The sequence below is a fragment of the Mirounga leonina genome, unplaced genomic scaffold (genome assembly GCF_011800145.1).
Source record: "Mirounga leonina isolate KUSES-001 unplaced genomic scaffold, KU_Mleo_1.0 Mir_129, whole genome shotgun sequence".
NCBI lineage: Eukaryota > Metazoa > Chordata > Mammalia > Carnivora > Phocidae > Mirounga > Mirounga leonina.
Window position 1 is genome coordinate 22,637,016 of NW_023270323.1, and position 17,260 is coordinate 22,654,275.

Below are 17,260 nucleotides of genomic sequence, written 5' to 3' on the forward strand. Positions count from 1 at the left end.
CACTGTGTTTCCCAAGTCAACCATTTTACTCCTTAAACATAGGCTTTGGAGTCTTTAGTGCTTTCCTGAAAGTTCTGGAGAATTCTGTCTGTGCTGCTACTTACTCTAGAAAGACCAGGCCTTCTTGGAGTCTTTCCAGTCTCTCTCCTCCAGGCTTTCCTATTCTCTCTGCCTCACAATATTATTCAAAGGTGGCTTCTACTTCCTCATTTCAGCTAGATCTATTGCTTTCCTAGTTTCTCTGGTGGCTGGAAGCTTCTTGTACTTAGTTTTTTTGAGCCACCATATCTTGCATTTAGGACAGCTGCATGTCCTGCCAAGTCCCTTGACTTCCTCTGGGTGCTGGGTTCTGCGGCCAGGCTTTTACGTGGGATTGTGAAACATATCATCTCTAGGCAGGAAGGAAAGGGATAATCTTCCAGTCCACAAAATGTCTCTCACGCATGACCTAAGAAGAATTCAAGATCCTGGACATAAGTAGAACTATGATTATTCTCAACACTGTAAGTCAACACTTATCAAATTCACTCTGAAGAAATAAGCTCCACTTTTCATTTACACACTTGGGGCTAAATCCACATTGCAAACAAAAGATAGGTTAACACAAGTTAGTTGGCTGGTATTATTCAATCTCACCTTTTTAATGAAAGGATCAAGAAGTGCTCTGTGAGTTGCAAAGATGACCATGGGAGCCTATAGAAGACCATGAAAGACTAACTCTATTGTCCGTGACAGCTTTCTATTTCAATGAGTACTGGTATTGGCCTTACAGAAATAGAGATCAGACGAGTAGAGTCCCATGTATTTAGCTGAGGACTAGGAGATAGAAATCAGAAAATTTGGGGTCTAATCCCAGCCATGACAATAACTTTACATATTTGGATAAGTCATTTTGACTTTTGTTTCTCAACAGTAAGTGCTAATTTGAGGGAGATGACATTACAATATCAAGTGTGAACTGTGAGGAAAATTACAAAACAATCCATCTAGTCAATTCTTCATCTAGAGAAGAAGTAGGACTAGACAGAAGTCACCGCTCAACTTACAGCCCACACCATCTTTTAAGTGTGTGTGCTGCAACATTCATATTTACAAGGTTTTTTGAAATAATAAAATAATATTTAACTAGAATATAACAATTGAAACCATTCTAAAATGTTGGCCAAGTGGTAGAGTCAGTGACGGAAATCAAGGCCTTGTAAAAATAAGACCTGGCGACTTTGCATCTCTTAGATTTTTTCATTTCCCAAAAGAAGAAAAGTACGGGCTCATTCTGTCAACTACATGTTGACAGATTTTTAGAAACATGGACAAAAGAGAGTCCATCTTTTTCAAAACACTTCTTAATATTAACTCTCATGGTTAATGAAATTTCTTAGCAAAGAAAGTATCTTAGCTATGCAAGGGGTCAGGGGACACAGCAGAGAGGTGATGGAATATTTTAGGGACAGACAGCCAGGGGCTTGGAAGACTTAAAGACCACTGAAACAAATATGGCTTGATTGTCTAGGACCAAACACTCGATCTTAGATAAGAAAAACTAGACCTGGGGTGCCTGGGTGGCTCAGTCGGTTAAGCATCTGGCTCTTGATTTCAGCTTGAGTCATGGTCTCAGGGTAGTGGGTGGGATCGAGCCCCAAGTCCAGGTCTGCGCTGAGCATGGAGCCTGCTTAGGATTCTCTCTCCCTATGCCCCTCCCTTGCCCCCCACTCACACATGCTCTCTCTTTCTCTCTCTCTTGAAAAAAAAAGGAGATAGAAAAATAGTTATAACTTCCTCATAGCGTGGTTGGTTAACTTCCTCATAGGGTGGTTGGTTGTGAGCATGATGTAAGGCAAGGTAAGCAAAACTTCTTTTTACATTGCTATATCCAGAAAATGTTAGTTATTACTGCACTCTAGTGCTCTATGGTTCAGCTACTCTCTGGATTAAATCTCCCTTTATAAATGATGTGGAAAACAAATGCTATTTAAAATGTTTCTATAGAGGAAAGTGCATAGTGTGTCAAGATAGGCTACACTAGGTCAGGAACTAACTCCCCCCAGCTGTGGTGTTGACAGCCATCCATCTGGCCAACAGAAATATTTCTTCACTGTCTCCCCTCCCTTTCCCAGCTGTAGTGATCGCTGCTTCCCAGAAAGCAGTGTTTGTCCGTTCTCCCTCCTTTGGTGGGCCCTTGTCCTGTGTTTACCATATTATCCTCCTTATTTTCATAACTTCCATTGAAACTGTCATGAAAGTTTCATAACTCTCTATTCTCTAGTTATTTCATGCATATGAGATTTGTTTCTTCAGGTATTCTAAACTACTGGGAGGCAAGACCCACCTTCGCATCTGTAGATCAGAGTAACCAGCACAACTCTAGGCACAAAACTTGTGCTTGGCAAATGCTAAGCAAAGAACAGGAGGGCATTTTCCAGGTGACTGCTATCATAAAGCCAGAAGGTGAAATGGCCCTGTTGCCTTTAATGGGTATTATCTAGATTATAATGAGCACATTGAGAAAGAAGGAAAGGCAGAAAGATGCAAACCACAGGGACAAGTGGAAAGCACTAGATAAAAGACCTATGAGCAATAGTCAAGCCTGAAGGCACTTGAGAAGCAAGTCACTTGATAACAATTTTTAGTAATAGCAATTTCTCAAGAAACAAAGAAGTGCCATTTGTCAGAAGCTTATAAAAAGAAAATCTTTTTAAAAATGAGAAAAGAAGATGAAATTGAGAAGGAAAATCATTTTCAGGAGAGTGACTGTAGGTTAATGGCATACTGGATAAATCTACAGAATTAGATAGTTCAGGCTGCCAGGTAGGTGTCTAACTCATCTTGTCGTTTGCACCACCTACAATAGATAGATAATTACCTCTGCCTTCCTTATTTTGAATTGCATTGACTCTGCTAAAAGATTAAATCATGATTATAAAGAGCAAATATTTTTAACACATACTATATGCCAAATCTATTTCACCTGCTTTAAATAGATTATTATATTTAATTATTGCATTAATGTAATGATTTAGGAGCTACTGGGGAAACTTCAACTCAGAAGTGTTAAATAACTTGCCGCTCGCCTGGGTGGCTCAGATGGTTAAGCGTCTTCCTTCAGCTCAGGTCAAGATCCCAGGGTCCTGGGATCAAGCCCCACATCGGGCTCCTGGCTCAGCGAGGAGCCTGCTTCTCCCTCTCCCTCTGCCTCTCTCCCTGCTCATGCTCTCTCTCTCTCTCTCTCTGTATCTCTGTGTCTCAAATGAATAAATAAAATCTTTTAAAAAAATAATAACTTGCCCACTGAATTACTGAATTACACTGCCTTACACTGCTCACAAGTTGTGGGTCCAAGGGTTAAACTCAACAATCACTATTCTTAAGCAGCTCTCTTAACCACTTAACACCTCTTAACGGTAATACCCCCAAATATGAAGAAAGCTTATTCTCTTGGGGTGGTCTAATTCTGTGTATTTTCATGTGAAAAAAAAAATACCCCTTCCTCCAAACTAATGTATATGTTGTCCTCTGTCCCAGTGCCATGATGATCATCCCTTATACTTTCAACCCCCAACTATCTGTTGGCCCTTCCTTCTTTCCCAATTTTCCACACTGTATCCAGTCGAAAACATTGCACAATGGCTCATTGGCTCATTAGCGGTCTGTGGTTAATTTTGGTTAGACATCACTGGGAGTCAGATAGCAAGAGGTCAGGCAAGTGAAGGGGTTGGGTTAGTTTGGTTCTACTTTGTCTTTCTATAAGACCCACAATTCATGATCCAGAATAGTGGCTAATCTTTGGCCTGGCTTGTCGCCATGATTGCCTTTGAGGCCGAGCGTGAGGCTGAGGTCAGGGAGTGTGGCTTTTCCTCTCTCAGAGCAGATGTGGGAGGGAGCTCCAAAAAGATGGGGGTGGGGGGAGGCAATGGCTGGTATGTGCTTAGTGTGCACCAGTCTAGCTACTTTACGTAAATTATTGCTGATCTTCACAGTAACCTCTTGAGATGGGAAGCATTCTGATGATCTCAGGAGGAAACCAGGTGGCCTTCATTGTAGAAAAATGCCCACATTCACACTGCATTAAATGACAGAACAAGAATTCATTTCAGATTCACCTGAAATGAAAGTCTGCTCTCTGCACTCCAAGGGCTAGGAGTTACCTGGGGTAAGGAGTTATGGGATTATAAACTCCTTGCACATACTTTCTGATAATGAAACTATCCTTTTGTGAGTGATCACTAGGTGCCAGTCTCTTTGCTGAGCACCTTCCATGTGTTATCTAAATTAATTCCTCACAACTCTATGAAATAGGTACTGTTGTTATTTCTAATTTACAGCAAAGGAAAAAGAGTCTCAGGAAGATTAAGAAGAAGTTTACCTGGAATTGGACCACCAGGTAATCTGGTCACAGACATCTTACTCCCATCTCTCAAGGGCCCTTTATTGGCCTAGCACAAACTAGATGTTTTTTTTTTTACCACCTTGTCACCATTTCTCTCTAAGGTATATGTTGTTGTGTGTATGTAAGTATTTATGTAGTGCTTATTAAAATGTCAGGCATTGTTTAAACCTTGGGTGGGAATTCCTTAATTTAATCTTCACAACAATCCTGGGAAGTAGCTATCACTATCGTCCCTGTTTTACAGATGAGGAAAATAAGGCAGGTGTGGGTCAATCATTTGCCCAATGTCACACGGCTATCAAGCGGCAGGATTCTCTGCAGAGACCATGCTTCCATGCTCACTGAGCTCAGCTGCCCGTTACCATTCATACTGTTGCCAGAGCTCTGTTCCTAACACCTGGATCCAGTCTTGTCCATCCCCATCTTAAAGACTGGCAACTTCCCATTATTTATGACACAAATTCTAAAATATTTTGCTCGGCACTCAAGGCTCTTCGCAATTCGGCTCTCTCTTGCCATTCTGCCTTCATTTCTCCTTTTGATTAGCTTGCTCCATCTACTCTAGACCAATTGCCACCCTTAAACTAGCCTGGACAATCGTATTCAATGACTCGTGATTTTCTTCTCAGACTGGGAGTTTCTTCTTTGCTTTTCAAAATCCAAATCAATGTTCAAATTCTCTTAATAACTCTCTTCTCACTAAGCTTTCCTTGTTTCCTCTTCACAGAGTGATACTTGCTGCCTTCTGGACTTATGTACACCTACATAATATCATGTCTTTCACTCTGTCTTGCTATTATACTGTGGTCTTTGTTCTTCTCCCATTCAGATGAGACCCTGGATCCCTTTAAGTCAAGGGCTGTGTCTTATTACCATCCCCTAACAGTTCCTTGTATTTAGTGCAGATCATTGGCATTTGTGAACACTGCTGAATGAGAAAATGTATGTGTAAGTGAATGGAAGTGTTGAACATGTTTTAAGCTTTGAGGGAAAAACAGAACTTTTAAGTGCTGTGGAACTAGATGAACTTTCAGAGTTAATAAAAATTATTTTTGTGTTGCATGCGTTTTTCAGATAAGAGTACAGCAATATTTTCTGGTTTCCATAGAACTAGCACATCAAAGTTGCTAACTTGTTCAACAAGACTTTGATGCAAAGGAGTTGTTCCTTAGTTGGAGAGATGAATAAAGTTGGTCTTCTGATGTTAGGTGGAGATAGAGAGCACTGTTTTTTCAAACTTTTTAAAAATATAACTCAAGAAGTTGATATTATATTTTAACCCCATGATTTTTTGTCATCCTCCTTTCTAGCTGTCTTACTACCAGTGTAGGATTTATCTTTGGGTCCAATTTAAGAGTAGCAGAGGCAAACTCTTTCTGTTAATGCTTTAAACCATAGCTCTTACCACTCTTAGGAAACACCCTATATATTTTCTGGCTCCTTGTTTTTGCTCTGTCCAAGTGTTCATTTCCCTGCCATGTCCCTACCCATCACCTCACGTCCAAATTCTTAGTCACAGAGGTCCATCTAAAATGTTCCATTTTCCATAAACTGTCTAGAGAAAAATTAATCTACCCCTCTCCTACCAAAACATGGTGTTTTTGCAATTATAATAACATTAATCATGTTTGCTTACTTCTCTCCTAGTGGCTTGTGAGCTGATTGCAAGTGGGGATCCTGGCATTTAGTGTCATGTTATACCACTTTCTCCAAGCTATCCTAGCTTCCATCCAGCTCTCTTAGCATGGCAAACTCTTTCCAATGTTAGGGCTTTAGAGTTTTGAGTTTCTCTGCCTGTGTGTTAGACACCTAGGGGAAACTGCAATTTCTTTTCTCTTTTACTTAGAATATTCCCACCAAGTAAGAGACTACATCTCTTCCTTGGCCTCTCATCTAGGTGTGGCCATATCACAAAACCATCTGGCACCAACAGGATATGAATGTAAGTGATTGTCTCCAACATATAGAGAAGGCACTGATATTATCATTATTCCACTTCACAGGGAAGATATAGGCTTACAGAGGTTCAGTAACTCTGTTAATTAAAGGCTTATACTTTCAAGTTGAGACTTTTCTATGCTCATGTATCATGTATCTGTTGTGAGTTTGGTTTGCAAGAGTTGTAGGATATCTGTAATTGCCATCCAGGTCCTAGTGAATGATGACCACACCAAGGCAGGCCAGTTAGTTCCATGATAGCCTATCCGAATACCTGAACACCCAGCCAAACTTCCTGTACAAGCGAAACGTTCCAGTCATCTGTTTAAAGAAGTTCTTCCAAGATGGCCATCTACCCTTCCTTCCTGATGGCTGGAAGCAACTGTAGAAGTCACAAGGGGGATGATGGAACTGCCCTTCTCAGTCTGGATCCCTAGATGACTTTACAGAGCAGAGCTTGACTGCCAACCCTGGACAGTTACGTGAAAGAGAAATAAACTTTTGTTTTGTTTAGTCATTAAATTTTAGAATCTATGTATTAACCATTACCCCCAACTAATATGCCCCAGAACCCAGAATACCAGTAGTAAATCCTACTGGTATTTCAGGTCTCTGCTTAAATACTCCTTTCTCAAAGAGGTCTTTCCCAGCCTCTCAAGAAACAATTTTCCCTTATATGTCCTATCTTTTGATCCAGCTCTTTTCTAGTAGAAAGATCAGTGTCATCTAGAGGGTTTTTTTTTATGTGGATTGTTGATCTCTCCCCCTTACTGGATTGTAAGCTCTATGAGTGCAAGGACTGCATTTGCTTATTCGCCAGCACTAATGCACTGTCAACTAATGCAACTAAGGCACATAGTTGGCTCCCAATAAAGATTTGTGAGATAAATAGAGCTAATAGTAATAATTTGCACAATAACGGTCACTTATTAAATATTTACAATTTTCAGGAATTGTACTAAGTGTTTTATATACATTATCTCATGTAATCCTCCCAACAACATATAGAGAAGCCACCGATAATATCACAATCCCAGTTTACTAAGAAAACGTAGGTTTAGAGAGGTTCAATAACTCATACAAGTTCACATAGTTCAAAGCTTACATTTTCAAGTTGAAACTTTCCTCTGTGCTCTTATATCTTTTGAGAGTATGGTTAGCAAGAGTTCGGTGCACAATATTCAGACAGTTCTGCTAATTGAGAAATCCAGGAATTCTACTAATTGAGATTTAGATCCTAGTGAATTACGACCATGCCAAAGCCGACTGGTTTGTTCTGAACATGCCTGAACACCCAGTGGACTTTTCTGCGCAACTGTAACACTTATATTCTTGTCTCTATCTAACTATAATAGGAACAAAGCCTAAACACTGTTTATAATTTAAAAATATTCTCTCAAGCCTGTGTAGTTAATTCAAGATAAGGCACGAAGAAGCATTCTTTGGAACTCCCAAAGGGGCAACTATGAGATTTTTTAAATTATTTTTTTCTTTGTTTGAGTCCAGGATTTGATCTGGAGTTGATTGATATTTTAGAGTTATGCATGATATTTTCTTATTGCATATTTGCTGTTAAACAGGCCCCTCACACACCACACCAACCAAGCCAAGAATTTAATAGTTAGCACAAGAAAAATCTCTAACTGTAAAGAAGCTGGTGGAGAATATTGAGAAGAGTATTAAATCAGGAGTCAGGGTGCTGAGGATCTAGGTCTGCACTGTCCAGTACAGTAGCTATTTACATTTAAATTTAAACTAAATAAAAATTAAAAACTCAGTTCTTCAGTCCCACTAGCCACATTTTAGATGTTCAACACTCACATGTGTCTAGTGGCAACTGTATGAGACAATGCGGATTCATAGACCATTTCCATCATCGTAATAAATTCTATTGAACAACATTGTTCTAGACCAAGAATATTTCGGTCTCAAGACACTTTTAATCCCTTTAGACATTTTTTTTAGTGTTTCATGTTCTTAACTTTTATTTTTATTTTTAAATTAAGATAGAATTGACATACATTATATTGGTTTCAGGTGTACAACATAATAATTCAATATTTGTGTACAATGCCAAATAATCACCAAAATAAGTCTAGTTAACATTCATCATCACAGGTAGTTACAAATATTTTCTTGTGATGAGAACTTTTTAAAGACCTACTGTCTTAGAAACTCCAAATATGCGATACAGTATTGTTAACTACAGTCACTATGCCATACATTATACCCCCAGGACTTATTTATTTTATAATTGGAAGTTTGTACCTTTTGATCCCTCTTCACCCATTTTTTCCACCTCCTACCCCCTGGCCTCTGGCAACCACCAATCTGTTCTCTGGATTTATGAGTTTGTTTTTTGTTTTTGTTTTTGTTTTTGTTTTCTGATTCCACATAAAAGTAAGACCATATGGTATTTATCTCCCTCCCTCTGACTTATTTCATTTAGCACAATGCCCTCAAGGTCCATTCATATTGTTGCAAATGGCAAGATTTCATTCTTTTTTAAGTGCCTCAAGACACTTTTAAACTCTTAAAAATTATTGAGGACCCCAAAGAGCTTTCTTTAAAATATGAATTATAACCATAGTTATTTACTGTATTAGAGATTAAAACTGAGAAAATTTACACCAACTCACATTCCATTAGCCATCAGAGTAATGACACCATCACATATCATATAGTCCCTGGAAAACTCCATTGTAGAGGGGGTTGGGGGGAAAAGGCAAATAACATCTTAATGTTGTAAAAATGTTTTGACCTGACAGACACCCTGAAATGGTCTCAGGGTTTCCTAAGGATCCCCAGACCACACTTTGAAAACCACTGACTAGACCCAACTCTGTGAATACCTAGTTCTTTTATTCCCTTTTTCTTCCAAATGCTATCATGCTTATTTTGCCCAATAATAAAAAATCAATGTCCTGATGATTTAAAAGGTTTGGCAAAGTAAATTTTTTTTTTTTAAATCAAAGTCAGACTTCTTTGAAGGGGAGAAAATAAAGGCTTTCTCACCTCGGGACTACTTCTAACTGAAGGGAGGCTTAGCAGCTACTCCAATGAGGAGTAGATTAACCATAGTTTGGATTCAGTGGGTTTTAGCGATTTCTCTGCTTTGACCTCAATGGGGAGTAGATTAACCATAGTTTGGATTCAGTGGGTTTTAGCGATTTCTCTGCTTTGACCTCAGTAGATTTTCCTAAACACATGTCAAACTCACAGTGGCTCAGGCTGAACAGCCTCAGACAGCAGCTTGATATTTATACTTCGAATTCTCCCAATGTAATTTGTGTTTGCAATCATGTCGCCATACTAGAAAGGAGCTCTTGAAAGATCATTATGCAGCACAAATGATAAGTTCCAAAAAAAAAAACAAAACAAAAAAAACAAAGTCCTGAATCTGACCTAAGCACCAAGAAAATGATTTCAGAATGTTTGGTTTTAGACTAAGTAGTCACAGGTCTTTGCTACTTGGTTCTGAACATATGAAAATATTATACAATGCTATTCCTGATCCTGAACTTTCAGAGTGAAAACTTTCTCTGTCAATGTACTTTTCCTGAGAGTAAAATTGAGTTGCTGACAAAGCACGTTGTAATAGGTTAGCTATAATAGATTTTGCAAAGATGTCTTTAATAAAAACAGGATCTTTTCTGGGAATTTGTTAATCTTCATTCTGTTAATGATCTGAATTTCAATGGTTTTAATTATAACAACTCAAGAAAGATTCCACAGATTTTATTAGTATCTGTTATCCAAGTTGCCCCTTGCTAGGATGTCTCTTTATGTAAGTGCATGATGTCTGAGATACATAAGGAGCGGAAACAGGAAAGGAAGAAATCCCGCTGCAGTGGTAAAATGTAAAACCAGGTTGGTGAAACACATCACCCAGTGAAGTTGTTGCCCCTTGTCCTCTGATGATTCTCTGCTAGTTCTTGACAAGAGAGAAGTTACTCACAAATAATCTACTCTGTCAGTGACCAAGTCCTCTTTCTTCCTCTTCTTTCTAGGTGGTACCAGTTTACCCTTCAAACCCTTCAAAAACATTTTTAGGTAAGCCGAGTGTGTATTCTGAATAAGTGTGAACTTTGAAGCCACCAAGGCAAGTTTCTTGAGTGATGCTGTTTGGATGGGCTGCTGGGTTGATCTGGATTCATGTACAGCTACTTTAAGTGCTTGAACCAGAGTTATCACTGAAGGCAGCAGTATGAGGGGACCTTCTTCATATATAACCCGAAGAGAAAGAATCACCTCTGTAGGTTCAGAACAGCCTGACTCCTTCTTCACTATAACCCATCCTCAGATAGAATCAGGAATAGGCAGAATTATTCTGTTATTGATCTGGACCTCATCTAGTTACTTCTCCAACTTTGCTTTGGAAATGTATCACTTCTGAAAACCTCGCAAATGTATACTCTGTTGTGCTTGGGATCATATGGTAGTGTGACCATTTTGACTTGAAAAGAAAGAGGAGAGGCTTTGTGAATTAAGTTACCTATTGAACAATCAAATCACTGCAAATTACAATGTCTAGATAGCACGTTGTAATGGATTAAATCCAAAAGTACTGTAAACCTTCTAAAAAACTAAACTAGTATTTAAAAAATTATTGCAAGCAGAGTCTGCCTTAGGCTAAATTTTATATTCAGTATGCACTGAGTCTTTCTTTTGCTTCCTAACTGCATTCTCTCTCTCTTTCTGGTTGATGATGATAACATCCTCTTATGTTAAAGAGTTATATAAACATCCTTCCATCAGGGCCAAGTGCCTTTCTCTGTAAAGATGTCAGATTAAAGTTAGTACAAACTCATTTGACCATTTCCTGCCTCATCATTCCAAATTCACGAGCCCCAAATGTTGGTCTATCCTCTTGGGGAAGTCCATGTTTTATCATGCTCCTCCTGATCTTCAGGGATGGGACCTTTACAGCTTGTTCCAAGTGCAGAGGCAGTGACAGTGCCCAGTGTAGATGTACCTCAGAATTATCTGCCCTAGGGAAAGAAGCAGGGAGAATTCACCACCAGTATCCTCCAGTATCCACTGGTGGCAACAAGAGAGTCAACCATCTCTCACTTCTGGGTGCTCCCATGTCATAAAAGTTCTAGGGTGTAAAGCAAGAGACATGCTGTGTAGCTAAGTCCAAGTATTGTCAGGTAATACCTACTCAGAGCTGTTTATTGCATGAATGCCTGGGTAGAGGGTGAGCCCAGAGGATGTGAGACAGGGCACAACCAAATAAAATAATTAGAAATATTAATAAGTAATACAAAAGTCTATGGACTGTGTGGGAATGTTTTGTCTTGGTGCAGAAAATAAAACGTAAGCATTCTGGCTGAATTTTTCTGGCAAAAACATGATTGATTTGTCTGGATACAGAATGTATCCAAGGAAATAAATTGAGCATAGAGCTGGGCAAGATTCCTCTGGTTCAATGCTCTGACTGTTCTCGCATCCTACTTCTTGGTATTCCTGAACAGTTGCCTTTGTTCCCAGTTTGTTGGTCTCTGAGAATGTGGCCAAGCAAAGTAGGTTGAGGTTTTACTGATAAAGTTTCTTATTCTCCTAATCTGATGGCTCACAATGAGTCAATATGTGCTTTGGCTGGGCCTTTAGGTAATACCACTGCCACTCTGATAGACTGCAGCTGCCTGCCCTTTGGTTGGCTTGGATCAGTGCCTGGGTTGCTCCTCTGCTCGCTAGTGGTAAAGGGAGGTCAGCCAAGTCCATCATGGGTCAGAAGTTAGGCCTTAGACAGCATTGTTGATGGGAGGAAGCTAAGAGAAGCCAGAGAAATAGGAGAAGAAAGGAGTGGTCCTCTTCCTAAGAAATAGCACACTCAGATGTAGGCTGGGGTTCTAATCATGACTGTGCCAAACAGGATGAAGAAGGGGTGGTTACGTGATGAACGTGGATTTCCCAATGGCACCTTGATGGGCCAACCTTTATCATAGTTTTGTGTTCTAATACAAATGTCTGCTGCTCATCAGAGTCAAGGTCAGGTATGCTAGTTGGTCTTTTAGGGAACCTCCAAGTAGTGCTCCTTACAACTTCCTGGATTATGAGTCTTGATTCAATTAAGATAAGAAAAAATAAGTTAGATAAAAGACCAAAATACCACCCTTACTACTAATAAAGCTGATATTAAAAATCACAATTTATGGGTAGATGAACATGACAGAGAACAGAGCAGATCACTTGCCATAGGGGCGCAGGTGGCTCCCATGAGGAAGATAAGCGGAAGATGTTATGTTATGCAGATCCACTTGGTTTATTACAAACTCATCCATCTAAATAATCTTTTTTTTTTTTTGAGAGAGAGAGAGAGAGAGTGCATGCAAGCAGAGGGAGCAGGGACAGAAGGAGAGCGAGATAGAGAATCTTAAGCAGGGTCCACACAGGTGCCCCTCCATCTAAATAATCTTAACCTTCCTCTCAGAAGCAGAGAGACCAGATTAATGAACTTTTTAATACACCTTCTTTTCCACAGGTAGATACATCATGAGGGAGTAGAAGCAGGTAAGTTTACAGGTAAAATGCCTGCTTTTCCTAAGCGGTACAACCAGCAGCTCAACTTGCACACCCCCCGCCCCCCTCCCCATCTCTTCTTTGTGGGTAGGCTTGCTGCCGGATCCTTTACCTTCACACTATGGCTCATTTTGCCGATGTAGATTTTGACTTCCCTGGGTCAATATTGAGACTGATAAAGAAAGATGACAAGGAAACTGAAATTTATGAAGAAAATCTTTTTATACCCATTTATTTACCCAATGGAGAAAGAAAGCTTCAAAGATAATAAGATACATGCTATTTCAATGATTCTAAGACTCATATTTGATTACATTTTAACATCTCCGAAGTCATGATATACTTACCAGTAATGGGGAACACAGATTATTTGACTGATATTTCTCCTTCTAAACGGTATGTAAAATAATGATGACTTATAATCTGTAGTGTCTAAGAATGAATAAGTAGCTTATAAATGACGGACCTCAAATTTGTCACTTGGGTTGTGTGATTTCAAACTTCAGAATATTTTTTGGCCCACAACAATTTTCCCCTGAAATATCCAGGCAATTAAGGCAACACACGTGTTTCATGTTCTATGCAAATTATTTCCTCCCTTCCCCACATCATTTCACATATTGTCATGCAGTTTGACATTCAGTCTTGCTTGACCACATCTGTATAGAATTATGCTCCTGAGGGAACCAAATTCCTTCTTTTGTGAACCAAGGCTTCTCAATGAGTTTTATGAAGTGGGCTGATGAAACATGTTCATTATCACAAGTTGAACTAATGGTAATTGAATGTTCCAGCAGCTGGGCCTTGCTAGAAGAATAAACTGGGGCTGACACTTTATGTAAATTCAAGTGGAATGTGAGGGAAAAGGCTAGGGAACTTTTCTTATTGCTCAAGACTCTTCCCTTTTGCAATCAAGAAATGTGGGAAATAACTGTAGTGATTATTTCATAGCTGATTTCTCAAGCAATGCTTTGAAATTTTTTCAATTAAATAAATCTTAAGTGTCTCCTCTGTGCAAATCATGAACTGGTTGCTTCAGGAGATAAGACGTGCCACCTGCCATTGAGAGTCTAACATGACACAAAAAGGGACTGCACTCATGACTAATAGGAGAATGAGAGCGTCAGACAGGTGATATGGGGTTTTGGAGAAGGAAGAAATCACGTATGTATAAGAGAATCAAGAGAAGCATCACTGAAGCAATGGCAGAGCTTCAAAAACTTGGGTGAAATTTTCTCAACTAGAGATGTGATTGAGACTTCTGGTCTCCAATAATCTAGGTCATCTGGAGTCCCACTCTCACAGGAAACAAATAAAAAGGGTACATAAAATATTTTGTAAAGCTCTTTTAAAAGCTGAAAAGCCAAAGCAATAAAGAATTATTAGATCAAGATTTGAAGAAAATCAGGAAATCATATATATAAAAGGGCCCTTTGTCCCTAAGGAGATTCCCCTCATTCCCCCAAATCTGAACTCTAATTTTGATGACCCATATATAATGGCCAGTTTAATAGAAGACAGCTGTCAATGAGTTCATAATGCAGGAGACTGCACAGATAGGCTAAAGAAGACCCAGGTGTAAGCCAGCCCTCAACCATATTTCACGCTGAATGGCTAAGTCCAGGTAATATTAAACTTCAAACTTTAAGATTTGAGGTAGTCCTGGCCCGACAGAGATTTGGAACACAAATCAACATGGGGAAAGGCAATGAGCAGTATGTGGGCATACACCATCTTCAAGTTCAATATAGTTTGTTTGCTGCTGGTAAGGATATGACCACATTGATGCAGACACTGACATTACTAACATTGTGTAAGGGTGTGTGTGTGTGTGTGTTGATTACACTATAAATTTCCACATTTTAAAACTGGTATCTTTAATGACAAAGAATCTTCCTGCATTTGTGATTTTCTCAAATTATGATACTGGGTGAATATTTAAGTAAAGAATATCCAGCTCAATATTTTACCTGGATTACATATCTTTCTCTCCATGAAATGGTTTCTTATTCTAATAGTACCAAGTATAGTGAGTCCTTTCAGAGAATGTCTATCTTCAAAGTATGCTAATCATGGTTCAATGTCCTTTGAGAACTTGTAATTAAAAAAGCAACTTTTTCTCAATGGGTATGACAGACAATTTCCTTCAATAATTTGGGTTCTTGTAAGGTGTCACGTATCTGGTGCATGCATGCTATAGCCAGCATATTAGCCTTTTGAAATATGAGTATAAAATGCAAAGCATTTTTTTTCCTTTAGTCTCCATTGTTGGATCATCTTCAGCTTCAACTTTCTGACTTAAATGCTAGTCCATCCTGTGACCTCTTCTCAATTTTATCTACAATCAGGACCTAAGTTAACTTTCTTTTCTAAATCTTATTTTTATTTTTTTTAAAGATTTTATTTATTTGTCAGAGAGAGAGCACAAGTAGGGGGAACGACAGGCAGACAAAGACGCAGGCTCCCTGCTGAGCAGGGAGCGAGATGCAGGACTCGATCCCAGGACCCTGGGATCATGACCCGAGCCAAAGGCAGAGGCCTAACCGACTGAGCCATCCAGGCATCCCAGGACCCAGGTTAACTTACTTAGGTTTTCATTATCTAAGCTTTCATTACCACTTGTATGCTGAGGATGCTTCCACTGATGTCTCCACCTCTCACCTTTCCTCTGAGCATCGGGACAGATGTTGCAACTGTTTAACGTCTCCACGTAGATGTCCAACACACATCTCCAAACTTGCATGTCCAGAAGAGAACTCTAGTTATTCTCTGACACCAACTTGCTTATCCCTAGTCTTTATTTAGTAAAAGGCACCACCATTCATTCAATCACTAAGACCAAAACTGTGTTGTCTACTTTGACTCTTTACTTTCTTTTGTTTATACACTGCATCAAATCCATCAGCAAATCTGTTGACTTTATCTTCAGAATACATCATTCGTTTGATATTTCTCACTCTCCCTCCTCTTACCTCCTTAGTCCAAGTCACCATCACGGTCTCATGGGAACCACTATGAGAGCCACCAAACTTGCCTCTTTGCCTTCTCTCTTACCCCACACCCTCATTGTCTGTTCTCCGCACTCTAGCCAGGGTGATATTTATTTATTTATTTATTTATTTATTTATTTATTTATTTGACAGAGAGAGACACAGTGAGAGAGGGAACACAAGCAGGGGGAGTGGGAGAGGGAGAAGCAGGCTTCCTGCGGAGCAGGGAACCCGATGCGGGGCTCGATCCCAGGACCCTGGGATCATGACCTGAGCCGAAGGCAGATGCTTAATGACTGAGCCACCCAGGCACCCCGCCAAGGTGGTATTTAAAATGAAACAAAACATTTCACTCTTTTGCTCTCAAGTCCTTCAATGGCTCCTCATTACACCAAGAATAAAATCTAAAATCTTTTCCATGGCTGCAAAGTCCTTTATCACAGTCCCTGGCTACCTCTTCAGCTTCATTTTTGAGACCATTCCTCACATTCACTCCACTATGTCAACTCTTTTTTTCCTTATTTTTTCTAGAATGTGCCATTACAATTTCATTTCAGGAATTTTGCTCTTCTTCTTTCATCTGCTGGGAATATTCTCCCACCAAATATTCACATGACTTGCTCCCACATTTTATTTGGTTTCTTGTTCAATTGTCCTCTCCTCAAAAAAATCTTTCTGGACCATCCTAGCAATTCCCTTGACCATTTATTTTTTTCCTTGTCCTATCTAATTTTTCTGATATAAATCTCGGAATATATAATAATATAACCTGTATTATGCGATATAATTGTTTATTTGTTATTGTATTGTATCCCACACTATGATATAAACTCCATGAAGACAGAGCTTTACTGCATCCTTGGTTTCTGGAAATAAGCCAGGATATGGAGGCACTCAACACATGCACCCCAATATTTATAGCAGCAATCTCCACAATAGCCAAACTATTGAAAGAGCCTAGATGTCCATCAACAGATGAATGGATAAAGAAGATGTGGTATATAAATACAATGGAATATTATGCAGCATTCCTTTTATTTTTTAATTATTTTTTTTCTTCAAATTTTTACTTAAATTCTAGTTAGCTAACATATAGTGTAATATTGGTTTCAGGAGTAGAATTTAGTAATTCATCACTTACATACAACACCCAGTGCTCATTACAAGTGCCGTCCTTAATCCCCATCACCATTTAGCCCATCCTCCAAGTCACCTCCAATTTTGTTTATTTTTTTAAAGAACCAGCTCTTGGTTTTATTAAATAATCTCACATTGGAATTTTAGAGAGGCAACTCACTTGTGCTACTTCTCTGTGAACCTGTTTAGTTCCCCATGAACCCTTTGGGAATATCCCATCAGTATGTCCAACACTGGGTTTTTGTAAAATGTAAATTAGCTGTGGGAGAGTTGGGTATTGGGCATT

The 17,260-nt window shown here is 39.2% G+C and overlaps 1 protein-coding gene and 1 long non-coding RNA gene across 4 annotated transcripts in view; one reads left to right on the forward strand and one right to left on the reverse strand.

The window, feature by feature from the left end:
- Nucleotides 1-12,836, forward strand: part of LOC118010455 — a 43,835-nt gene extending 30,999 nt beyond the window's left edge. The window contains exons 3-4 of the long non-coding RNA XR_004679206.1: nucleotides 10,333-10,375; nucleotides 12,810-12,836. This is a non-coding gene — a long non-coding RNA (uncharacterized LOC118010455). The remainder of the gene's footprint in view (nucleotides 1-10,332; nucleotides 10,376-12,809) is intronic.
- CXCL1 (C-X-C motif chemokine ligand 1) overlaps nucleotides 1-17,260 on the reverse strand; it is a 107,136-nt gene that overhangs the window by 59,419 nt on the left and 30,457 nt on the right. The window contains exon 5 of one of the 3 annotated variants that reach the window (XM_035004806.1): nucleotides 11,032-11,313. The exons of the other annotated variants lie outside the window; for them this stretch is intronic. Within the exon in view, the coding sequence (XP_034860697.1) occupies nucleotides 11,130-11,313 (184 nt within the window). The 3' untranslated portion in view covers nucleotides 11,032-11,129. Of the gene's footprint in view, nucleotides 1-11,031; nucleotides 11,314-17,260 lie in introns of those variants that run through there. 3 annotated transcript variants of the gene reach the window in all.